The sequence below is a fragment of the Halichoerus grypus genome, chromosome 4 (genome assembly GCF_964656455.1).
Source record: "Halichoerus grypus chromosome 4, mHalGry1.hap1.1, whole genome shotgun sequence".
Lineage (NCBI taxonomy): Eukaryota > Metazoa > Chordata > Mammalia > Carnivora > Phocidae > Halichoerus > Halichoerus grypus.
In genome coordinates this window covers 132,271,738-132,296,218 of record NC_135715.1, presented here as the reverse complement: position 1 = coordinate 132,296,218, position 24,481 = coordinate 132,271,738, and the positions used below count along the sequence as shown (strand labels likewise).

The 24,481-nt window shown below is 39.7% G+C and overlaps 1 protein-coding gene across 1 annotated transcript in view; it reads left to right on the top strand.

Annotated features, from left to right (window-relative positions):
* Positions 1-24,481, top strand: part of LRP2 (LDL receptor related protein 2) — a 195,627-nt gene that overhangs the window by 153,320 nt on the left and 17,826 nt on the right. Inside the window, exons 55-68 of the mRNA XM_078070026.1 lie at positions 1,063-1,240; positions 3,649-3,845; positions 4,535-4,780; positions 5,473-5,595; positions 6,593-6,712; positions 7,976-8,092; positions 8,802-8,918; positions 9,786-9,923; positions 11,651-11,773; positions 14,389-14,517; positions 19,307-19,438; positions 20,555-20,686; positions 22,339-22,482; positions 23,937-24,102. Of these exons, the coding sequence (XP_077926152.1) occupies positions 1,063-1,240; positions 3,649-3,845; positions 4,535-4,780; positions 5,473-5,595; positions 6,593-6,712; positions 7,976-8,092; positions 8,802-8,918; positions 9,786-9,923; positions 11,651-11,773; positions 14,389-14,517; positions 19,307-19,438; positions 20,555-20,686; positions 22,339-22,482; positions 23,937-24,102 (2,062 nt within the window). The remainder of the gene's footprint in view (positions 1-1,062; positions 1,241-3,648; positions 3,846-4,534; positions 4,781-5,472; positions 5,596-6,592; positions 6,713-7,975; positions 8,093-8,801; positions 8,919-9,785; positions 9,924-11,650; positions 11,774-14,388; positions 14,518-19,306; positions 19,439-20,554; positions 20,687-22,338; positions 22,483-23,936; positions 24,103-24,481) is intronic.

Sequence of the window (24,481 nt, the reverse complement as noted above, 5' to 3'; positions counted from 1 at the left end):
ATCATTCCCTAATACCAAGATCAATCCATTAAAATGATTGATTAAATAGAAATGTTTAAAAGAAAATTACAGTAATTATAAAACATACTTTATTAAATTCCTATTTGCATATGACATTTTGTGTGTTAAACATATGTTATGCTTGTCATCAGGAAGGTAATAATGTTAAGAGCAACACAGTGTCTCATTATAATTTTTTTTTTTCTTGTGAACTTATATTCCTCCTCATGTAGTTAAAGCCATTTCATGATTTATAGATAATCTAGCAAAGGTCTGGAATTTACTTTGGGAATAGAATGGATTTTGTGGGCCTGCTTTGTTGTGGTGTTTTGTTAAAACATGATAAACTTAGAAGTAAGGAAAAATGAGAATTGGCAAAATAAAGATATTCGGGGCTTTTTTCCCCCCCTGGAAGTTAATATTCTTGATATTATTTTAGCAAAAGTTCAAATTAGGGGCACCTGGCTGGTTCAGTTGGTAGAACATGTGACTCTTGATTTCGGGGTCCTGAGTTTGAGCCCCATGTTGGGCATAGAGTTTACTTAATTAAAAAGAAATATATATGCACATATATATATGTGTATATATCTATCTATCTATAAAAAGTTCAAATTAATCTTCACCTCCAAGTGGTGACCCAGAAAATTAGTAAAGATGCTACACAGTTCACCTGTCCATCTCATTCTTGGCCATACTTCTGTTGCCTGTATTCTTAAGAATGAGAGAATACGGCATCTGCTAGAAATTAAAACTGCTGGTTCTGGGCACATGAATATAAGCTAAGTTTCCCACCTGCTGTCCAAAGACTTTGAGAAACACATCTTTTCTAGCCCAAAACACCAGTGGGTATGCCTCACTTCTGGTAGCTCATAGATCAGTTTTCTCAAAGCACAGCATTGCTTACAGTTCTACCATCTGTCCTATTTATGAATTTTTGGAAAAAGCATGAAACTTGGATACGATTTTTCTTACTGAGCGGTGACTAGTTTGATGAGATGGGCAATCAGCTCACCTGTGTTTGATATTCTAAGTGAACTAACTATATTTTCCTTCTTTTACTAGTGAACAATCCCTGTGGTACCAACAACGGTGGCTGTTCTCATCTCTGCCTCATCAAGGCAGGAGGAAGTGGATTCACCTGTGAGTGTCCAGATGACTTCCAAACCCTCCGTTTTGGTAACGTCAGCCTCTGCCTGCCCAGGTGCTCCAGCACCCAGTTCCTGTGTGCCAACAATGAAAAGTAAGGCTCTCTCTTCCCTCACCCCACTGCCTCTCCATCCCCTTGGATGGACACATATTGACCTTTGAGGATCCAGGGGATGGGAGTTTCCTAATGAATTAAGATTTTGGGTAATTAATATGGTTCATTTGGAATGCACCAAGAATCTCAGTCTCCAATCTCAGATAATTTCTTCCATGAATAGAAGCAGTTTGTTAACCAAAATGTATGCAGGTATTTTTCTGTAGAGAGGAAGCTAGAAACTATGTGTTTTTTATTTCTAATAAATTGTCCTAGGTGTCAGGGCCAAGATTGTATATCTGTACATTGAAAAACAGCCCTCAAGAGTGGTAGAATTTCTCTGATAAAGGGTCAGTATCGAAAATCTATTAACTTACAAAACTCAACACCCAAAAAACAAATAATCCAGTTAAGAAATGGGCAGAAGACACGAATAGACATTTTTTCCAAAGACATCCAAATGGCCAATAGACAGATGAAAAGATGCCCAACATCACTCATCATCAGGGAAATTCATACCAAAACCATGATGAGATACCACCTCCCACCTGTCAGAATAGCTAAAATTAACAACACAGGAAATAACAGGTGTTGGTGAGGATGCAGAGAAAGGGGAGCCCTCTTACAATGTTGGTGGGAATGCAAATTGGTGCAGCCACTGTGGAAAACAGTATGGAGGTTTCTCAAAAAGTTAAAAATAGAACTACCCTATGACCCAGCAATTGCTCTACTAGGTATTTACTCAAAAGATACAAAAATACTGATTTGAAGGGACACATGCACCCTGATGTTTATAGCAGCCTTATCAACAATAGCCAAATTATTGACTGATGAATGGATAAGGAAGATGTGGTATATATACAATAGAGTATTACTCAGCCATCAGCAAGAATGAAATGTTGTCATTTGCAATGATGTGGATGGAGCTAGACTGTATTATGCTAAGCAAAGTAAGTCAGAGAAAGACAAATACCATATGATCTCACTCCTATATGGAATTTAAGAAACAAAACAGGTGAACATAGGGGAAGGGGAAAAAAAGAAAGGAAAGCAAACCACTTAAGAAACAGAGGATCATAGGGGAAGGGAGGGGAAAAATAAAACAAGATGAAATCAGAGAGGGAGACAAACCCCATAAGAGACTTAATCATAGGAAACAACTTGAGGGTTTCTTGGGGGAGGTGCGGGTTAGGAGGCTGGGGTAACTGGGTGATGGGCATTAAGGAGGGCACATGATAAAATGAGCACTGGGTGTTATATACAACTGGTGAATCACTGAACTCTACCTCTGAAACTGATAATGCACTGTATGTTAATTAATTGAATTAAAAAAAAAGACTTTTAACTGTAGACAACAAACTGAGGGTTGCTGGAGGGGTGGTGGGTGGGGGATGGGCTATATGGATGATGGGGATTAAGGAAGTCAATTGTGCTGAGCACTGCGTGTTATATGTAAATGATGAATCACTAAATTTTACTCCTGAAGCCTATATTACATTATATGTTAACTAAGTAGAATTTCTTTTTTTTTTTTTTAAGATTTTTAAAAATTTATTTATTCATGAGAGAGAGAGAGAGGCAGAGGGAGAAGCAGGCTCCCTGTGGAGCAGGGAGCCAAATGCCGGACTCGATCCCAGGACCCCGGGATCATGACCTGAGGGGAAGGCAGATGGTTAACTGACTGAGCCCCCCAGGCACCCATTAAGTAGAATTTAAATAAAAATTTGAAAAAAAAGAAGGAAAAAAAGTGATAGAATTTTTCTGTCTTCCCCACTCATATACTAGCCTAGCTTCTTAGTTACTATGCCAGAGGATCCAGGATTACACATTTAAATCCACTTTTGATTATTTGTATCTGTTACAAAACACGGCCACAGATGATTTCCCTAACCGTGGCCACAGACCATTGATGACTAGGGGGACTGAGTCAGAGAGCGAAGTCAGGAGGAGACATCAGTCCAAACCACAGCATGTAAGATCCAGTGGCAGATTGTTTTGATGATTAAATAAAATATCTTAGATCAAGAATCTAGCATGTATCCATCTTGACCTAGGCTTTCAATAAGTGTAAGTGCCCTCTACCTTCCCAACCAATACCCACTTGTCTGTTACGTCACCCCAGCAGATAGTCCCAACCAGTTCCTGCTACCAGAACTGTAGCCCTAAACACACAGTCCACTGTTTTCTGTGGCAGGAATTTAATCATTAGGTCAAAGCATTTTTCCAGCATGAATTTGGGTCTTAACAAACCTGGTCCATCTCATCTAGTTACGTTTTCTCCGAAAATACACCATGGTAAAGGAACTCAAGCGTGTTACTACGTGGGGTTCAGTTTTGACGCCTTCTCTCCAGGTAGCCTCTACCACCCTGTGCTTTGCTCAGAGAAGTGCTGTATTTTCTCTGTGCAGGTGTATTCCTATCTGGTGGAAATGCGACGGGCAGAGAGACTGCTCGGATGGCTCTGACGAACCGGTCCTTTGCCCACAGCGCTTCTGCCGGCTCGGCCAGTTCCAGTGCACGGACGGCAATTGCACCAGCTCCCACTTCCTGTGCAATGCTCACCAAGATTGCCCCGATGGCTCTGACGAGGACCAGATTCTCTGCGGTGTGTTCGATGGCTCGAGACCACCTTTGGCCCACTTCTTAGTAGATTGTGTACAACCATGATTCTGTGGGGATGTTCTGCAAGTCATAACCCCAAAACCAGTCCAGAGTCCTAGGAGAAAAGTCAAGAAGCCCATCCTATAGTTTTATAAAGTTCTTGAGGTAGACTAAGGTCTCTACAAGGCGAATGGTTGAGGTAGATGGTGTGTTGTCTGTATTGGCGGTTTGTTACCATGTGCTATGCATAGAATCCTCCTTGAGAGCTAACACTGAGGGCAAAAGGAGGGTTTCCCACTCTCATTTTAATATTGTGTAATATTTATTTGTGTTTTCATTTTTAAAAAGCCAAGGAAAAAACCCTCCAAAACCTGAAAACAAAACAACACATTAACAACAACAGCAAACACAAAGTCCATTAGGAGAACAGGGACAGGAGAAGGTGAATTTCATAGGCCATCAGTGACTCAGTCTTTACTCCCTAATTCTGCATGCAAGAGAAAGATATTTAAGAATTTAGGAGACAGTAATCGTCAAGAGAATAACTGACCCTGTTGTGGTACTGGCAGATAATAAGGGCACTGGGACGGAAGTTCTCTAAAAAGAAATTATGATCAGGCTCTCCAAGATCCCTCAGTGTAAATTAGGAGCTTCTATCCCTAACACCTTGCAACCCAATGCCCCTGCTTGCAGAGCATCACCGCTGCGAGTCCAATGAATGGCAGTGTGCCAACAAACGTTGCATCCCTGAAGCCTGGCGGTGTGACTCGGAGAACGACTGCGGGGATAACTCAGACGAAGACATTTACAACTGTGCCAGCAGGATCTGCCAGCCAGGCTATTTCAAGTGTGCCAATAGCCACTGCATCCCTCAGGACTGGAAGTGTGATGTGGACAATGACTGTGGAGACTACTCGGATGAGCCCATGCCCGAATGCAGTGAGTTCCTGCGGGAGGGACCTGTGTGAGCAGAGCGGGAAAACAGGAGAACCTGCGGGGATTGAGAGAGGACAGGGAAGGCCCTGCTTCAGCCCCACGGCACACTCCCTCTTGGCTCTCCCTGCTGACTCTGGCACTACAAAGCAAAGCATAGCTGTGTGGTTTGCAGGTTGAACCAGACCCTGTTGCGAAAGGGGCTGATTCTTCCTCTCCATACCCTGGATATCTAACCCTCCAAAATAGGATCACAAGAACTTGTATTTGTGTATGTCTAGCACTTTCTCATTTGAGCCTCAGGGAAATACTGTGCGGTAGGGAATGTGCATGTTACCAATTCCCATTTTCCAGATGAGGAAACTGAGGCTCACCTTAAGTAGTTGGTCACATTTCTATTTAGTGGTAGAGCTGACACCCGGGTATTTTTTACTTCAAGCCCAGTCCTTCCCCTCCCCCACTCCCCCGTAGTTAATCCTGTAACACAAATGAATGATACTGACATAGGGAGGAAACTGAAGATGCTTTCTGCTCTTGGTAAATAGATCACACCTAAAACAGGCACATGTTGCCAGAATCAGTCCAGTTGGTAAGATGGTAATTGTTACTCCTCAGCACCATGTCCTTCATATGATAATGGGAAGGTGTCTTTTGGACTAGGAACTCAGTTCTGACTTTGCTCTTTCCTCCCTCTTCAGTGAGCCATCGCTGTGACAACCATACAGAATTCAGCTGTAGAACGAATTACCGCTGCATCCCACAGTGGGCTGTGTGCAATGGTTTCGACGACTGCAGGGACAACAGTGATGAGCAAGGCTGTGGTAGGAGGGGCTGCAGGGGTGTGGGGGAGGGGCAAGAACACAGAAGTGTCAAGTGCCGTCTGGGTGATGAGAGTGCCTTTCCCATGTCCTTGTTCCTCTGTTTACCTCTGAAAAAGCATCATCTATTGATTTTTCTAGTAACATGCTACATTTTTTTAGCATTTAGTGGGCTGTTGGGGGAGTTTAATTTATATCATCTTAAATGAAATCCCACCCCAAAGGATGTTGTAATTGGGGAAGATGTTATTAAGATACTAGGAACTTACATAATTTCTCCTAAATGTAGAATCCTTATTCATACTTGACAATTTTATAGATTGACTGAAAGTGATGGAAGGGGGCAGAGAAAAGATTTGATACCTATCTCTAAAAAGAATAATTCAAAATCAGAATATTTCTTCTTTGGAGATTTTCATATTCTGAATTTCTCTCTGTCCATATCATCTATTAGAAAGCTGTAAGTCACTTTGGCAACATGGAAAGAACTTAGGGACAAAAGGCCAAATGAATTAATAGAAGTCTGTCAAGATTAGCCATATACTTGAACTTGAAACCTGAATGTCTGTGAGTGCATGTGTTCGGTTTAGTTGGAAGAGAGTAAGGAAGATAATGGGTTATTTTAACGCTGAATTTAATAACACTGAATTTAATCAACTAAAGGAATGAGATGGACATTTTTTTTTTTTTTTTTTGAGATGGAAATTTTTATTTGCTGTTGGCATCACTTATCTTTCCAGGTCTTTGTTGCAAATTAGAAGCCAGATGCCAATTCATTTTTTGAGCAGTTTCTACAAAAAATGAATCTAGTTTAAAGCAGTTTAAAGTTGAAGTAGGATAGGTTCAGGTTAGCCAAAAGAGGAATATTGACAGTGAATGCTGCTAGCTTTCCTCTCTCTGGGAGCTTTGAGAATATGGTAGCATAATTCTCAAATTGTCTCACAAGAAAGCCAGTGCTACCTCCAGCTTCTGAAGTCTTTGCAATGACTGTGCTTTGTAGAGGAAAGGACGTGCAAACCTTCTGGGGAATTTCGCTGTAATAATCACCACTGCATCCCTCTTCGTTGGAGGTGTGATGGGCACAATGACTGTGGAGATCACTCAGATGAGGAAAACTGTGGTGAGTGTTCAGGGTTCTACCATCTTTATGTGCCACCAGCGTTGTGCTGTCTGTTCTTTGTCCATAATTCAGTTGTCTATGCCATTCATCCTCAATGGGTAGGATGACAATTACCTGATCTCTTGCATTCTGCTGACTGGTACGTTTCCACTTTTTCTTTGACTAAAGACAGAAGCATCTCCCTTTAAGATGCTTATAATGAAGTTTGGGGAGAAGGATTTTTACCCAAGTATATGTTTGGTTTGTTGAATTTTTTTATATTTAACTTTTTTTCTAGGTGACTTGTAATAGAGGTCAAATATAATAAGATAAAGAATAGGAAGAAAAAGTCAGGACCAAGAGAAGTTCAGGAAAGAAAGATGCTAACCCAAAGACCTTGCTTCTTAAGTGCTTGCCTCAAGATGGTCTTAACAGCAGAGGGAAGAGATCTTGTATTTAGGATTGTGATCACCCCTGGAATAGCTGACTATTTTTAGGAGGGCTAATGGTTAAATGACAGGTCAGGTTTTAGTTCCTCTCTCCCAGTGAAGATGCTGACTATAAGGAATTGGATAGGGAGTTCAAGGAAAAGAAGCCAAAGGTTTGGATCACATCAAACTAGATAGTTCTGAGTAACTGGATGTATTTTGAAAACAACTTTAATGAGACCCTGCCCTGAACATATGTCATTGATTCATGTATATGTCAATTTCAGATAGACTAACACGGAATACATTCTTCTTTTTTTTAAGTAGGCTCCCCAGTGTGAGGCTTGAACTCACAAGCCCAAGAGTCGCGTGCTCTACCAACTGAACCAGCCAGGTGCCCTGTAATATGGAATACATTCTAACTTTAGTCACTTTTTGGAAGTAAGAAGTGATTGCCATTTTACATAGGCAATCGAGAGAATCAGGATGCTGATTGCACCTCCAGATATCAATTGGCTAAAACTTAAGACAAAAGTGTGATCCAATAAAATTTTAAATTTGAGAAAGTTCATGTTTAATCCTACAGGAGGTTACTTAGACTGTCATGAGAGCAACAATTATCTTAAGATTAAATCACCTTTGAAGAAAACTCTTAATAAAGGCCATTTTTTACATTCTTAAAATTGAGATAGAAGGTCTAGTTTTGGGGGACAGACAGTCTGCCTGCCCAAGCAGATGGCTAGGATTTGGGACACAGGAGTGCCGGGCACGCTGAGGGTACTCAGGCCACTCACAAATCTGTCTTCTGTGTATGATTCCTGGTTCCCACTAATGGCTGGGTGGCTTTCCTTTGCAGTCCCCCGGGAGTGTTCGGAAAGTGAGTTTCGATGTGATGATCACAGCTGCATTCCTTCGCGATGGGTCTGTGACCATACCAATGACTGTGGCGACAACTCAGATGAGCGGGACTGTGGTAACTGTCAAGAGTTCTTTTAGAGGCTTACCATGGGGTGGAGTACTAGAGTCAGCATGTTGGACAGAAGAAGGGACTTCCAGTGAGAGTTTGGATGATTTTTTTTTAGAGTAAAACAATTTTTGTATAATTTATGTAATATATAAGCCTTAGCATAACACAGTACCTTCTGCTCTGTATTTTCTATGCTTTGTTCTTAACTTACAGCAGTCTTGATTAGTAATAGGGGAAAATGGCAAGAGATTTTTGAAAATCTCATTTTAACTTAAATATTTCCTAGGAGCAGACTTTAATCTGCATTGTCCTTATAAGCAACAACAACAAAAGCATTCATTTTTCCTACTGTTCCCCAGAAAGTGGCCCTGAGGGATATATTTCTGTAGCTCTCTGGTGTAAAGATCAGGGCGTTAGACTAGGAATCATAAACCCCAAATGATTTTGATAGCTCTTTATTCATTAAAGGTTGGGTCTGGGAATTCAGATTTCTGAGAAAATGCTGGAGACTATATGATAGGGGAGAGATAGGTACTTTCATCTCCATATGTTGAATGTGAAAGTGTATTTTTGGAGAATTTATTCACTCGCTAACCACAGCTGTGCGTTTGCCATGCGCTAGTCACAGGGTGTGGATAGGAATGTGATGAAGTACTTTATTCCACGTACCTGTCTGAGAACAAGGCCTACTGGAATGACAGTCTTTTCTCTTCAGAGATGAAGACATGCCAACCTGGATATTTTCAGTGTCAGAGTGGACACTGTGTGCCTGAGCAGTCGACATGTGATGGAATCGCTGACTGTCTGGATGCCTCTGATGAAGCCACCTGTCGTAAGTGTCGGGGCCCCCATGGCACTGTTTGTCTTGAAATGTGCGCATATGGCCTTGTAGACCCCACCTCTCCATCAGCCACCACTTCTTAACATGAATAGGTTATAGGGATTTTCTATTCAGCGTTCATTGGTAGTTATCAGCTCACTTGGGGTCTGAGTCACCATACCCAAATAGTTTCTAGTATTCATTCAAGTGCATTTCACTAACAATATTTTAAATAGAGAATATATTAAATATCTGTGCTAACAAACATGCTTGCATATTATCACCTCTGATACAAATCATTAACTGGAAAAAAAAAAAACCGCAGGCAAACAAGAATATTCGAGCAATGAATAGATGGGTATAAAGAACTTGGATTGGGTATTAGAACATACTGAATTTACAGCATTAACATTTTTCTAAATCGCATTATGGCATACAAAAAGCTTAAAAATGAAGGTCAACATGATCAGTCACATTTTAGTCTTTATGAATCACTGAATAAATATGAACAGTTGTTGATTATCCATGATGGGTATTATTAATGATGTGGTTGCCACATCTTAAAACCTGGTTTCAGAGAAACTATATAAATGGATGATGGGTAAGGCCAGTGCTGATGCAGCTGAAGATTTTCCCTTGTCTATAAAGAGAGAGTCCAGTACCATCCACAGAATGACTCATGTCTTTGAAAACTGGGATTGGACAACAGTTGTTATGAGGTACTCCATCATAATTTCAGACAGTAGAAGGCGACAGTATGTCTTGAATAAGGAAGAGCAGGCTATCATGGAAAGAGCTAAAGGACAAATACAGCAGGCTACCTTTTCAAAACTAGTAACTTTTTCTAATAATTTGAATATGTCTCCTCTCCACCAACAGCCACTCGCTTCCCCAATGGTGCATATTGCTCGGCTACTATGTTCGAATGTAAAAATCACGTGTGTATCAGGTCATCTTGGAAGTGTGATGGTGATGATGACTGTGGTGATGGTTCTGACGAAGAGCTTCACCTGTGCCGTAAGAGGGAGACCGAGGGCGGGTATGGGAGTGGTGTCTTCTGGCAAAATCTCAACGCTTTTTCCGTGGAGCATGTGATGCCAGAGGGCAGTTGGAGAGTGTTTGAGTACTGGATGCATGAGCAGCATCACTGTGGTTTTACTTGGTCTTCTTTCCCAGTTCCCTATTTGGAACATGGGAATGTTAGACAAACATTCATCCCTGTTCACTGTTAGCCCAAAGATTTGACAAAAATGCCGTGTCAGTATCTCCTTCCCTTCAGAGCACTTCAATTAGGCTACGTTATATTTTCACAGTGGCATCTCCACATTTTTCTTGCCACTTCTTTTCTTCTTAGGAACGAACCATGTTTTGTTTTGCTTTTAACTTGATGGGTCTTGAAAAATACCTTAAGCATGTGTAACTTTCAAAGAAGTCCTTAGGAAGTTGCTCCCTCTATGAGATAAAGTGCCCACAGCCCCATTAAGAAGTGGAGAGGCAGGGACACAACCACATTAAAAAGTGACCAGCACTATTTTATAATGTTGCACATCTTTCACAGCAAAGAATTCCTGCAACAGTTCTGTTAGCAGTACTTCTTTTTTTTTTTTTTTTTTAAAGATTTTATTTATTTGACAGAGAGAGACACAGCGAGAGAGGGAACACAAGCAGGGGGAGTGGGAGAGGGAGAAGCAGGCTTCCCGCAGAGCAGGGAGCCCGATGTGGGGCTCGATCCCAGGACCCTGGGATCATGACCGGAGCTGAAGGCAGACGCTTAACGACTGAGCCACCCAGGCGCCCCTGTTAGCAGTACTTCTAAGAATCAGCTCTTGGATCTGACTTTTTTACCCCCGACCGACCTTATTACAAGTTTCTCCTTTTGCTCCTGTGTGTGATACAGAGGCAGAAGGAAAATCAAACAGCCAAAGCCTTCCATGTGGAAGAAGAACACACGTGTGTTGAGTTTACCCAATTTCTGAGGGCCATGCCTTCTTTACCAAACAAGTAAGGGACCTGGGTTCTACCTTTGGGTTCCTCACAGGTGCATAAGCATCAGCTAGAAGTCTGACTCTGGACAACAAAATGAGTCAGAGTTCACTTGTGAAATAGCAACTTTAAATGTAAGAGGTGAGGAAATTCAGGAAGGAAAGTCTGTCATGGTATGAAATTTCATGCTCTGGAGAGTCAATGACAACTGCAGTCAGAGAGACAAAGAGTGTACTCCTTACTATTAGGATAAGAGTTCATGTATGGTCCTACCAGCGTCTCCAGCGTCATGGCTTGTCATGGTCACCCTCATTCCCTGCTCTGGCTACAGAGACTTTGATTCAGGTCCAAACACTTGCTATGCTCCTTCCTGACTCTGAACCTTCCCCAGCCTCTTCTGATCCCTCCTCCCCCTGATCTCTATCAGGTCTCCCCAGTAGATGCCATCATAGCAGGTCTAGCTTGTGGCTCTTCTCACAGTTGTAATGGAATGGTTAGTTGGCAAAGTCTGTTTCTCTGTTAGAATGAAAGTTCTGTGAGGACAAGGACTATGTACTTTCTTGTTCTGCATTGTATCAGGCTCCTAGCACGGTGCCGTGGGCTGTGCTAGAAACTCAAGATGTATTTGTGGATTGGTTCATTGAATGAGCAGATGAATGGATGAATGGGGCAAGCCTGGTGCTGGCACGGGAGCATTTTAGATATTGACGCTTACGTTCTACTCTCAACTTGTGCTTTTGTTTCTCCATCTTTCCTTTCAGTGGATGTTTCCTGTGAGTCACCGTACCGGTTCCGATGTGACAACAATCGCTGTATTTATAAGCATGAGCTGTGCAACCACGTGGATGACTGTGGAGATGGGAGTGATGAGAAAGAGGAGCAGTGTAAGCAAAAGTGAAAAAGAAGAAGGAAAAACTTAAGGGCCCCAAGTTGTCTGCAGTTGGCAAAATGTACCTCTGGGATTTCAGTTTGTTCCGCAGAGGCTTGAGCTGGACCTACAACTGCAGATCTCTGTTGACAATTGTTTACAGACCATATACACACAATTATTCAGATGCATCCCTTCCCTGCTTATTCCCATCTTATTGGAGCAAGTCCTCTAATTTTTTAGTCTTTGTTTAAATATTCAATAAGCTTTTTTTCGAGAAAATGAGAACAAAGACTACTAGTTGACTCACGCTTCACAAATTAATGGTTTATTTGTTTCCAAAAATGAGGTTTGGTCATTCTTCAGCATTGAGTTACTAATTGTTAATGTAGGCATGTGAACTTCTGAATGCTCAGTTGAAATGATCACGTTCAAAAAGGCAGCACTGGTGTTAACAGAGCTGGTCTTACATGCATCTTTAAAATGGAAATTCATTTCCCAGAAGAGAAAAAATAATGGATTATTTTAAGAAAGAAGTTTCAAACTGGTGGCATTGAATGTTTTAGATAGTGAAAAAAAATCTGTGCTTTCCCCTTGTGAGAGTGTTCTAAAATCTTTCCATTGAAGGGGAGAGTTGATTAATTTTGGGGGTAATTTACCTGGAGAAAAGTCAGTGAGAAAAATGATTTCCCCTGACTCCAATTGCTTTTTTTCCTAAAAGGATACTCTCTGGGAAAATTTAGATAAATGGCTCATTTTCTATTTTCCATCCCTTGTATTGATGTGGCCTTAGAATGCTCATCGCCAGCCCTCAGACTGGGGGGACTGTGTGTCAGAGAGGACTAGGACACTATGGCAGTGCTCAGGCTTGTACTTGTTTTATGGTTTTTTGGTTTTTTGGTAGAGGTGAACCTACGGTTATAACATTGTTCCTATGTTCATTTGAGGTGTGGCACAAAAGGATGAAAACCAAGAAATAAGACATTTTTTTAATTATGTTAATCACCATACATTACATCATTAGTTTTTGATGTAGTGTTCCATGATTCATTATTTGCATATAACACCCAGTGCTCCATTCAATATGTGCCCTCTTTAATACCCATCACCAGGCTAACCCATCCCCCCTCCCCCCTCCCCTCTAGAACCCTCAGTTTGTTTTTCAAAGTCCATCATCTCTCATGGTTCATCTCCCCCTCCGATTTCCCCCCCTTCATTCTTCCTCTCCTGCTATCTTCTTCTTCTTCTTCTTTTTTTTTTTAACATATAATGTATTATTTGTTTCAGAGGTACAGACCTGTGATTCAACAGTCTTGCACAATTCACAGCGCTCACCATAGCACATACCCTCCCCAATGTCCATCACCCAGCCACCCCATCCCTCCCACCCCCCACCACTCCAGCAACCCTCAGTTTGTTTCCTGAGATTAAGAATTCCTCATTTCAGTGAGATCATATGATACATGTCTTTCTCTGATTGACTTATTTCGCTCAGCATAATACCCTCCAGTTCCATCCATGTCGTTGCAAATGGCAAGATTTCATTCCTTTTGATAGCAGCAATGTCCACAATAGGAATTTTCTTCAAGTTTTTTTTTTTAAGATTTTATTTATTTATTTGACAGAGAGAGACAGAGAGAGGGAACACAAGCAGGGAGAGTGAGAGAAGGAGAAGCAGGCTCCCCACCAAGCAGGGAGCCTGATGTGGGGCTCGATCCCAGGACCCTGGGACCATGACCTGAGCTGAAGCCAGATGCTTAATGATTGGGCAGTCATTTCATCCAACTCAGAGGTTTTACTGGTTATTTGTGTCTCAAAGCCTTCTAAATTTCAGAATCTTACTGTTTGGGATCTAAATGCAGTCAGCTTCTCCCACACATCAAATTTCTGGACTTTATTTCATTTCTGCTTATAAATCAATCGGCTCTTCCCTGAACTTTTCTCTGATTTTTATTCCCTTGCCAAACTCAGGTAATGGCAAGCAAGGCACACTACTAACATTCTGTTTTCTCACCTCTTTCCCTAGATTGACAGGTTCAATAAGCAGGTGGTCAGCCTTCCAGTTTTTCCAAAGTTGACACTTTTACCAAATGCTTTGCCTTTGCATAATATGAGTCTCCATCTGTCCTGCCTCCAGTATCCCTTTCCTCATTGCTTGCCTCCTGACTGTGAAGGCAGTGCCACATAATTTAGGTTTTTGTTATGGAAGTACCTTATATATATACTATTCAGGGTAACTCATACTACCTCTGCGCCCAACAAATTTCAAACTCTCAGTGGTGGTATCTAATGAAGACTTACTTCTCACCCAAGTAAAGGCCAGTGCAGGTTGCCCAGCCCCTCCATCTTGTAGCTAGGCCACCTGAAACACATGGCTTCCAAGGTTGCCAAAGCAGGGAGACACATGAGCTTTAACTGCTTCAGTCCAGAAGTGACACACATCACTTCCTACTCATAGCCCATTGGCCAGAACTAGTCACATGGTCCCATCGTAACTGCAAGGGAGACTGGGAAATGTAGGGAAGCACAGGCTTATTTGTGAGCAGTAACTATCCACCACAGAGGGAAGCATCTTGTTCCACAGAAGAGAAAGTTTTGACTTTGACTTTAACTTTTGTTCTTAAATTACAGGTTTAGCTTCGACCTCTAGACCTTGTACAGAAAATGAATTTAAGTGTAGCAATGGACATTGCATTTCACAGTATCTTGTATGCGATGATGTCGATGACTGTGGTGACCATTTTGATGAAACGGGTTGCAGTAAGTAAATATGTATTACTGTATTTCATGTAGTAACTCAGGTTTATCTAATAAAAGCATGCAGTAACATCAAGTAGATGATAACCACATATTTCCCTTTAATTTATTTTGTGCTCTGAACTGCAGTCAAGCCTATAGCTACCCATTATTGAGCATTTACTCTGTATCAGATACTGTGCTAAACACTACATGGATTATCTCATTTTATCCTTGTAACAATCCTATGAGCTGGGTATTATTCTTTCTCTCAATTTTTTTATTTTTTATTTTTTTTAGGATTTTATTTATTTATTTGACAGAGAGAGACACAGCAAGAGAGGGAACACAAGCAGGGGGAGCAGGAGAGGGAGAAGCAGGCTTCCCGCTGATCAGGGAGCCCGATGTGGGGCTCAGTCACAGGACTCTGGGATCATGACCTGAGCCGAAGGCAGGTGCTTAACGACTGAGCCACCCAGGCGCCCCATCTGTCTCAATTTTTAAAAAATATTTATTTATATGAAAGAGAGAGAATGGGGGTGGGGAGAGGCAGAGGGAGAGGAAGAGAGAAACCCAATCAAACTCTTATGCTAGGTGCTCTAGGACGTGGGGCTCCACCTTATGACCCCGAGATCATGACCTGAACTGAAACCAAGAGTTGGACGCTTAGCCGACTGACTGTGCCACCCAGGTGCCCCTCAAATATTTTTTAATGAGGAAACGGGCTTACTAGTGTGAAAAAACTGCATGTCTTTTTGCCATCAAGAACCTGAGTAAGGATTTGAACTCTGATCTACCTAACTCCAGAGCACCTCCTCCCAGTTAACTAGGTGCTTCCCATCACCTTAAAGCTATGTATTTTGTTTGATTAGTCTGCATATTTTTTCACCTTAAGCCAAATGCAGTATCCTTTGGTACGTGGGGGAAAAACTTCTAAGGGGAGTTGATAAAGGTGGGGATGTCACAGGGGACCTCGGAAGGAACATTTTTAAAGTAGAGGGAGGACTTTGTGTAGGAAAAGGATGATGAACACAATCAAGGGGTGGTTCTTGTTCAATATTGTGATGGAAATATTGGAATGACATGTTAATAATAATTCACACCTTTTTAGTCCTTTAGAGCTCTTATGAAATCCTTGAACATACATTATCTAATTTGTCACTAAAGCAAACCCCATTGGGTTGCTATTATTATGTCTATCTGTATAATAAATCTCAGAGAGCTTAAGGTCATACAGAATGGCAGAGGCAGAATTTGAATAGTCCTGTGACTCCAGATGAGGAGAGCTGGCCTCTAGTTTCCTCATCCACTAGCTGTGTCCCTTTGGGGCACAGCTGACCTCTCCAACTGACCTCTCCAAGCCTCAGTTTCTTCATAGGAAAAAAAAATTATTCAAATTCTAGGAGCCCATGACTTAGTCATTTTAGTTAGCTCCACACATTTTCAACTTCTTGGGCTTTAATCACTTTTTTCCTGAGGCATCCCAAGGATTTCCTGGCAACTTTTCTCCTGTGTGAGTTAGAAAGGAGGGTAAATAATTGGTCATAAATGAATTGATTTGCCCTTTATTTCATACACTTTCCTAGTGCGGCTTGGAATTTTTGACATAACAATGTGACTTGATTACATATTTTAAAAAGCATGAACATGACAGGATTTGCAAAACTGGGTGTTAGATTTTCTGAGTCTGCTGCTGAGACTGGTAAGTGAACTGTTCCAGGAGTTTGGAGTATTTTCTAGTTGGGCTTGGGTCAAACCTTAGTTCCTCTTTTAGTTGACATTTAAAAAGCTTACAGTTGACCACAGTTCTTTTAATTCAAATGACATTTGATTAAAAGCAGGGTTTATTTAAAGAAAATAAGTAGCATAGATAGTAATTTAGGTACAGAAGCAGCATTTCTTTTAAGGTATTAAGTGAATATACGATAGCGAATCAGTCTTACTGCTGTGGGTAAATAATCTGAGACATAGAATTCTTATTTATTTATTTGGTTTGTGGATTCCTTTTTTATTATTATTATAGAATTCTTATTTAAAATACCAGTTCTTGGGTGCTACTGATCTACTTGCCTTTCTTTTCTTTTCCCTTTCTCTTCTCCTTCTCCTATTTATTTTAAACAGGATCTCTGAGGTGTTCAGGGCATATGTTTCCTTTTTATTTATTTATTTTTAAAGATTTTATTTATTTATTTGACAGAGAAAGAGACAGTGAGAGAGGACCACAAGTAGGGGCAGTGGGGGAGGGAGAAGCAGACTTCCTGCTGAGCGGGGAGCCTGATGTGGGGCTCAATTCCAGGACCCTGGGATCATGACCTAGACACTTAATGACTGAGCCACCCAGGCACCCCTATATGTTTGCTTTTTATATTTTAAAATCAGGAAAGACATTAGTATTTTTAGAGTGTTAAATGTTTGGGTTGGAATATATCTGTTTTTTGTGGATTAAGATGGTGATTGTTACCAAGAAGTTATAAGTTCCTCATATTTGTGGAAGAATCTTACAATGTTTCTGCTCTTGTTTGAAGGACTCTTGCTTCATAAGAGTAAAACTCACTCAGGGGAGCACTTGGTCCAGAAATGTTTACGTCCTGGGACCTTTAGTCATGTTATAGATTTTAGAGCTGAGAGGAGATTACAGAGTCTAATTATACACATGAGACCCAAAGAGGTTATGTGATTGGCTTAAGGCTATCCAAATTAATAAAAACAGGTCACATTTATTAATATTATAGAGGAGACATCACTACCAACCTTACAGAAATATAAAAGATAGTAAGGGAATACTATGAGAAACTTTATGTCAACAAATTAGACAGGTGAAATGGCCAAATTCTTAGAAAGATAGAAAACAATGAAACTGACTCCAGAAGAAATAAAAAATCTGAATAGACTTATTTAGCAATGTGTAGTTCTTAAGAGCTAAACTGAGTCTTTCATGTATATAGCTTTGAAGTATGAACTCTAAGGGCAGCATTCCATTGAATGCTGTTGTGCTTTATTTTGTAATTATTTTTCTTTTTTGAAACTCAATGTTTTTAGTCTATTCAAACCACAGATACTTAGTCATCATATTCTTAAGGGACCCTCATTTACTACTGTAGGAGACAGATAGATATAAATCTGTTTTCCTTTGGAAGAATTGAGCCAGGAGATACTACAGTCTCTTTGGCTAAAATATTCAGAAGCTTGTGACCAAGAGACATTTCATTTGAAACGCAGATAAAACTTAAATGCTTTATGGAGATAATCACCACCCTTCCCACGCCTTGGCCTCCATTATCACTCATTAGGTATGTTCATCTTTGTCAGCTTCCTTGTAAGATCTAGGTTTGAGGGTAGATGGAGACTCAGGATAAAAGAAGCAAACTTGCAATAATAACAAAAATGAAAGCCAGATGGCTTTGACAGATATTGGCAGAGATAAGAACTCATTGATGAGCAATGAAGTGTGAGGATGGAGTCTGAGCTGTTAAGTCTGCCTGTGAGTATCTGGTCTCCAGAACAGCAGGGATAACAAGGGTCATTCAAATGAGCCCTATAAAAATGAACTATTGTTGAATTTTTTGGTTTTTTTTGCATTATGAAAGCTATAAAACCCAGAAAATATATTAACAATCAAAAGTAAAAATCACTTGAATCCCATAACTAAAAGAGAACTAATCTTAAGTTTGGTGTACTTCATTGTCTTTTTTTACACATATGTGCAAAAGTAATTTCTTAATATTAAAAAATCTAAAGACATATTCTATATTTAGCATTCCTGTCTTTTCCTCCATTTTTGTTATATTTTCCATGCCAAAGTATCATTTGAAATCATGAATTTGAATGATTGCCTAGCAATCCATCATGTAGATAATCATAACTTATTGATTGTAAGGTGCATGTTTATTTTCACATTTAAACATCTCTGAAACAAGGATAATTCTTCAATTGATAACATGCCATAGTGTAAGTCCCAGAGTTTTTCTATTTTAGCATTACATAAAATGGTGCATCAATGGTGTCTTTCTTAGATTTGATAAAACACAGTAAACCGTAATTGTTCAAGTTGTTTTCAAAATTTGATTTTCAACAACTTATAATCCTTAAACATAAATCATAGTGCACATTTTTTATTTTTTGAGGAAAAATGTATTAACATGGAATAACTGGATAACAGAGTATGAGTATTTTTAAAGTCATTGGTTCATACATGTTGCAAAATTCCTTTCCATGTGTGCCACTTTATGGTTCTTATAGCAGTTGTATGACTAATAACTATATGCATTTTACTGTGCTCTGGCCAACATTTGATACATATGTGTACATATATCTCAACTGGTCTTCTTACAACTTTATAATTTTCTCCTATTTGTTATGTTGCTCTAAAATGTATCAGTGTTCTTTATTACACATATAATAGGATATATATTACATATATTACATATAATATATTACATATATTATATATATCTTAATTCATATATATATATATATATATATATATATATATATATATATATACTACATATATATATATATATATATATGAAGCAGATGGTTCCATTTGTAAAGAGCCCCTGACTTATAGTTCTGGACTCCGGAAATGGATGCCCTGGGAAGCCTGGCAGTGCTGAGTATAACAGGAAGATTAACTCAAGGATCTAACATTATATACAATTGTATAAATGGCATTCACCCCATTACCAGCTATCTGAATACAGAGGCCTTCAATCCTCTACACTTATGGAAAGGGGTTATCTTGAGGTGTCCTATTAATAGGCTAAAGATAGGTTTATACCTTTCATTTGTAATGCTAAGATTGTTTTTCCAGATACAGGAAAAGAAAGATCATGTGCGGAGAATCTATGTGAACAAAACTGTACCCAGTTAAGTGAAGGAGGCTTTATCTGCTCCTGTAGACCCGGGTTCAAAGCCAGTATTTTGGACAGAAACTCTTGTGACGGTAAAGTATATTTCCTCCAATTCCCATTAGGTGATCCTCATACTCTTTAGGTTCTCCACTCATTCCCTTTTATTAAACCACTGTTTAATTCCCTTAATGGGGCTAAACTCTTGATTCTAGCTCATTAAAATACTTAAGTGCACAAATAATTATATTGTGAGAGGGTGATGATCAGTTCTGAATGAGAGTGTAAGCTCTACTTTCAAGATGTATATAACCAATGATAACAAATGTTAAGATTTTGCTTGTTAATTTCTTGGGTCATGAAACAAACAAACAAACAACACTTGGGGGTGCCAATTACCTTTTTTCCATGCTCTCTTGCCAGTCCCTAGGAGATGGGTAAGCAGGTAGTTCATCCTTAGTAATGTCTGCGGAATTGATAAGATTTATGAATTCTTCAGGAATGATGACTGCTTATTGTATCAGTGTGGGAGATGAAATTTTTAAGTTTAACTTTAAGAAAGTTTTACTTTCTTCATTGAAGTCCAACAACACGTATTTATTACACACTTACTTACGCCAGACATAAGTGAGAGCTAAGGTATGGAGTTGGAAGGTAGCTTATCAAGATGGTAAGGATTGAGTATGATTTTCAGTGTCCTTCATTTATTTGAATTTGCTGTTTCTAACTCACGATGTGTCATACTCAGATGATTGAGACAGTTCTTTTGGAAGCTGAAGCTTAAGAACTCAATGAAGAAACCAAATGAATAAGTCCCTTTCCTGAAGCTAGTTAGGCCAAGGGAAGTGCTACCAAACAACACCAACACACAGCTGCTTTCCAAAAGTGAAAATTTTGTTCTGCTATTGCACAGAGTCACTCTGTTGCAGTGGAACCCTGTCTTCATTGCTTACTAGCTTTGGGACTTTGGGTTTAGGAATAGTCCATATTGCAGAGTCATTTTGGAGAATTAAATGAGGCATGAACATGAAAAGCATGTGAAACAATGTCTGAAGCTTAGGAAGTGCTCCACGAATGATGGCATCATTGCCTATCTTCATCTGCAGCCTTCTCAGGCTTCATTGCTTATGACTATGGATTTAAACAGAAGCAGGGCCTCGAAGGAATGGTTGGGAGCAGATGCTGGATATTTGCTTTTATTTTATCTGCAGACATCAATGAATGTGAAGAATTTGGGGTTTGTCCCCAGAACTGCCAGAATACCAAAGGAAGTTATGAGTGTTCCTGTGCCGAAGGCTTCAGGTCTGTGAGTGACCAGTATGGAAAACGATGTGCAGCTGATGGTATGATGGGTTCATGTTGGGATTAATCAGTTGACTTTCAGAGAAATAAATGCTAATGAGTACAGTATACCAGAAAGTAAACCTTAGACTCTCAGAGTCTTATTTTTAATTCACCAGCTACTTCTCTTCCAACACCCATCCAGGCTCTTCTGTCTCCTCTCCTGCCAGATTAAAACAGTAACTACAATCCCACAACAAATATGCAGGAATTAAAATAGGAGTCAGTATTATTTATTATTCTGGGCTTAGCCTCTTGTCCACCTTGATAAAACTTGAAAAAGTGGACAAGATGTCGCCTTCCAGAATATTCAGACAGCAAAAGCTTGCCTATAGGGTGGTGGTCAACGGAAGGAAATAAATGAAGCCCTCCAGCTCCCACTCCAAGATCAAGGTTTGAGGCCCTATGAATCAAGATGGATCACAAAAAAGAGTCACATTCAGTCCGGGCAAATCAAGGACATTGTGTTGATAAATCTTTTTTATTGTTCATGGGCTGCTGATCACAGATAGAGTCTGGCTCATTTATAACTTCAGTCATTAGTTCTACATTTTAGGTTAATGTTGGTATCTGAGAGTTGGACCTGATAGAAAGCAGTAATAAGTACTAGATAGAAATGACAAAAGAGAAAAACTATGTGGCAGAAGTATTATATAGTCTAAATTTCCAGAGGTCTGATCTAAATAGGCATATCCCTGTCAAGGGGTATAGGTCTTTACCAGTCTTACAGATTTGAAGTTTGTACTAGAGTTTAAAGAACTTGATAAAGAAATAACATTTTACTTTGCAAATTAAGGGTAAAATGGCTGTTCAATTTCTTCATACAAATGGGGCTTTTAAAGTATACATCTGACTAGCATACTTAAATATTTTTACCCCCCAAAAATTTTTGACAATGAAAACTAGGGTAAAGGCATTTGAGCAGTTGGTCTGGTAATTAGGCAGCAAATTAAAAACTATTTAAGTCTTTTAACTAAGGAGATGACAGAAATAAATGCTCATAGTCATATAAAACACAATGTCAAGACAGAGGAAATATATAACGTGAACTTTCAAAAGTTACTTAAATGAGATTCGATTGACATTATGCAAGTAAATTAAATTTTAAAAATTCTAGACAGTGCATCTCGGGATGAGTCACCATAGAAATAGCTGCTTTGGGTAAGAACAAGAACAAGCTGTTTTTGTCATTAGCTAGAAGATAAATTGAGTCATGGAGCTGATTACCTGCTAAAAGAATCATAAAATCTGTCAATAAAGAGTAAGGAATGAAGACATCCTGGTAAACTTTATTAGCACTATACATACTGTATTTCTTCTGTGAGATTGTCTGCAATCTTGTCTGTTTTGTCAGTGAATAAGGAAAAAAATCAGTGGAAAAGAGGACACTATCTAGGGGTCTCAGTCTTGTCTTATTCTCAACCATTACCCACAGAGGACAAAGAATAAAGAGCTGATAACATCCCTAACAGAAATACTAGCTTTCCACTAGTTGGATAATAGTTAGTTCTATTGATTAGCAGAGGTAGCCAGATTCCTATAAACTTAGGTTTTTTTAAAGGTGGGAGGATACTTGCTATTTTATATCTACTTTATTTAAAAAAGAGTTCAGATAGAATTCAAACAGATAAAGCAGGCCTTGTCTTTTTTACAGGTAGCCCTCCTTTGTTGCTACTGCCTGAAAACGTGCGAATTCGAAAATACAATCTCTCATCTGAGAAGTTCTCAGATTATCTTGAAGGCGAGGAACGTATTCAGGCTCTTGATTATGATTGGGATCCCGAAGGCTTAGGTCTCAGTGAGTATGAACTTTGGCATTTGTCATTAATATTAATTGAATTAATGGAATTAAAAGGTGTTAAACTTTGGGGAATCTGTTTTTTAATGAGTGAATTTTGTTGCATGAGTGGAGGATAGAGCTCCTCCTATCCAGCATGCTCTGGACACCTTAGCCTGGCCATGTGTCCCAGCAAAACTTCCTCAGCTTTTAGCCAAACCTTCACCCATCTCTGGGGATTATCCTTTTAGGACCACCTCATATTCCTTTGTTTAATATCTCTTTCTCTCTGCTCATGCAGGGATTGTTCTTCCCTATCTCTGTACCCTTCAAGCTTTCTACTCAAACATCGAAGACCCAGTTCAAATGTCACCTCCTCTGATGTTTTCTGTAATCCTTCTTGGGCACAGTTCCATAATTACTCACTCGTGAGCCTATAGGGTTTTATACATGCTTTTACTAAAGCACTTGTTAACACTGAGTTATAGCTATCCACATAATTTTCTCCCTGCACCTTAACCATGAACTCTTCGGAGACAGGATTGAATCTAATTCAACTCCGCATGCCTACCATCTGACCCAACATCTGACCCAGCATCTGACCCAACAGTGTATGTGATGGTTGCTTTAGAAATTTAGTTCAATGAATGAAAATATGAAAAATGTTTATTGTTGAGTCTCTCATGGCTCTGGCGGTGTGTGGGAGATGGTAATGGGGCAGGAATCTGAAAACTCATCTTCTTCTATGCCTGCTTTGCTCATCTCTTAAGCTTTATAACTTTAAATCATTGTAACAATTCTCTGGTTCTCCATTTCTTATCTGTAAAACAAGAACGGTAATCTTGTCTGCCTGGCTCCCTCCGAGAGTTCTTTGAAGATAAGATGAGATAACAGATATGAAAATGCTTTGCAAACTATCAATCACTATGCTATGTAAGATTTATTATGGCTGTGTTTTCACACTTAGGTGACACAATAAACTTTTCAAGAGTTGCAAACACCTAGGAAAGAATATGCCTTGAAAGTTGCAGTCTTCCTATGCTTTTTAAGATGCTTGCTGTCCACTGTCCTTCAGTCTATACACAAAATAGGACTTCTCATCTACATAGCTCCTTTACTGCAAGTTATTGAATAGCCTGCCCCTGGTTTATCTATACACTTCATTTTGGAAACTAGAACTTGATCCTAATGAGAGCAAATAGGTTCTTGGCTGAAATATATTTTAGTAAGTTACCTTGAAATAGAGACAACCAAGTCAGTATCAATAAGCTATCAGCTGAAGTATTTGTAGCTAGTAGCTCAAGTATGATGTCTTGAGGTTGGATCAGATCAGTGTAATTGAATTATTAGTCTTATAGGAACAATGAGGAAGTAGAGATGTCAATAAATGAACAGTAGTTCACCTGATTAGACCCCAGTTCCTCCCTTACCTGATGTTCTTCACATGAAACTCAACTGTGTGTCTTGCCTTGCAGGTGTCGTATATTACACTGTGCTAGGGCATGGCTCTGATTTTGGTGCTATCAAACGTGCCTACATCCCCAACTTTGAATCTAGTACTAATAATCTCGTGTCAAAAGTTAACCTGAACCTGAAATACATAATGCAACCAGATGGATTAGCAGTGGACTGGGTTGGAAGGTAAGTTTAGCTACATTCCCCTCTTGTCTATTCTTTTTTCCTGGCCAGACCTCCCTACTGCTTGCCATGGTGCATGAGTTAAGCTGGTCCAGATAAGGGTAGCACTCAGCACTGGTGCAGCTGGGTGATGCCTGGGCTTGCCCTGTCTAGCCCCCACAACCACCTCTGCTTATCCCGAGATGTCATATAAACATTATCATTTCCTATAGTCTTATGTATGCCATGAAAAAGTTTGGGAAAGCACCGAGGTCAAGATTTTATATTATATCTAGGAGAGCATTCTTGCCAACAGAGTTTTGGATTCCCAAATTAGAACTTTCAGTATGGCAGCACTATTCATTTTGTGAAGAAATGGAACAGCCTCCCCATCCTACCAGCA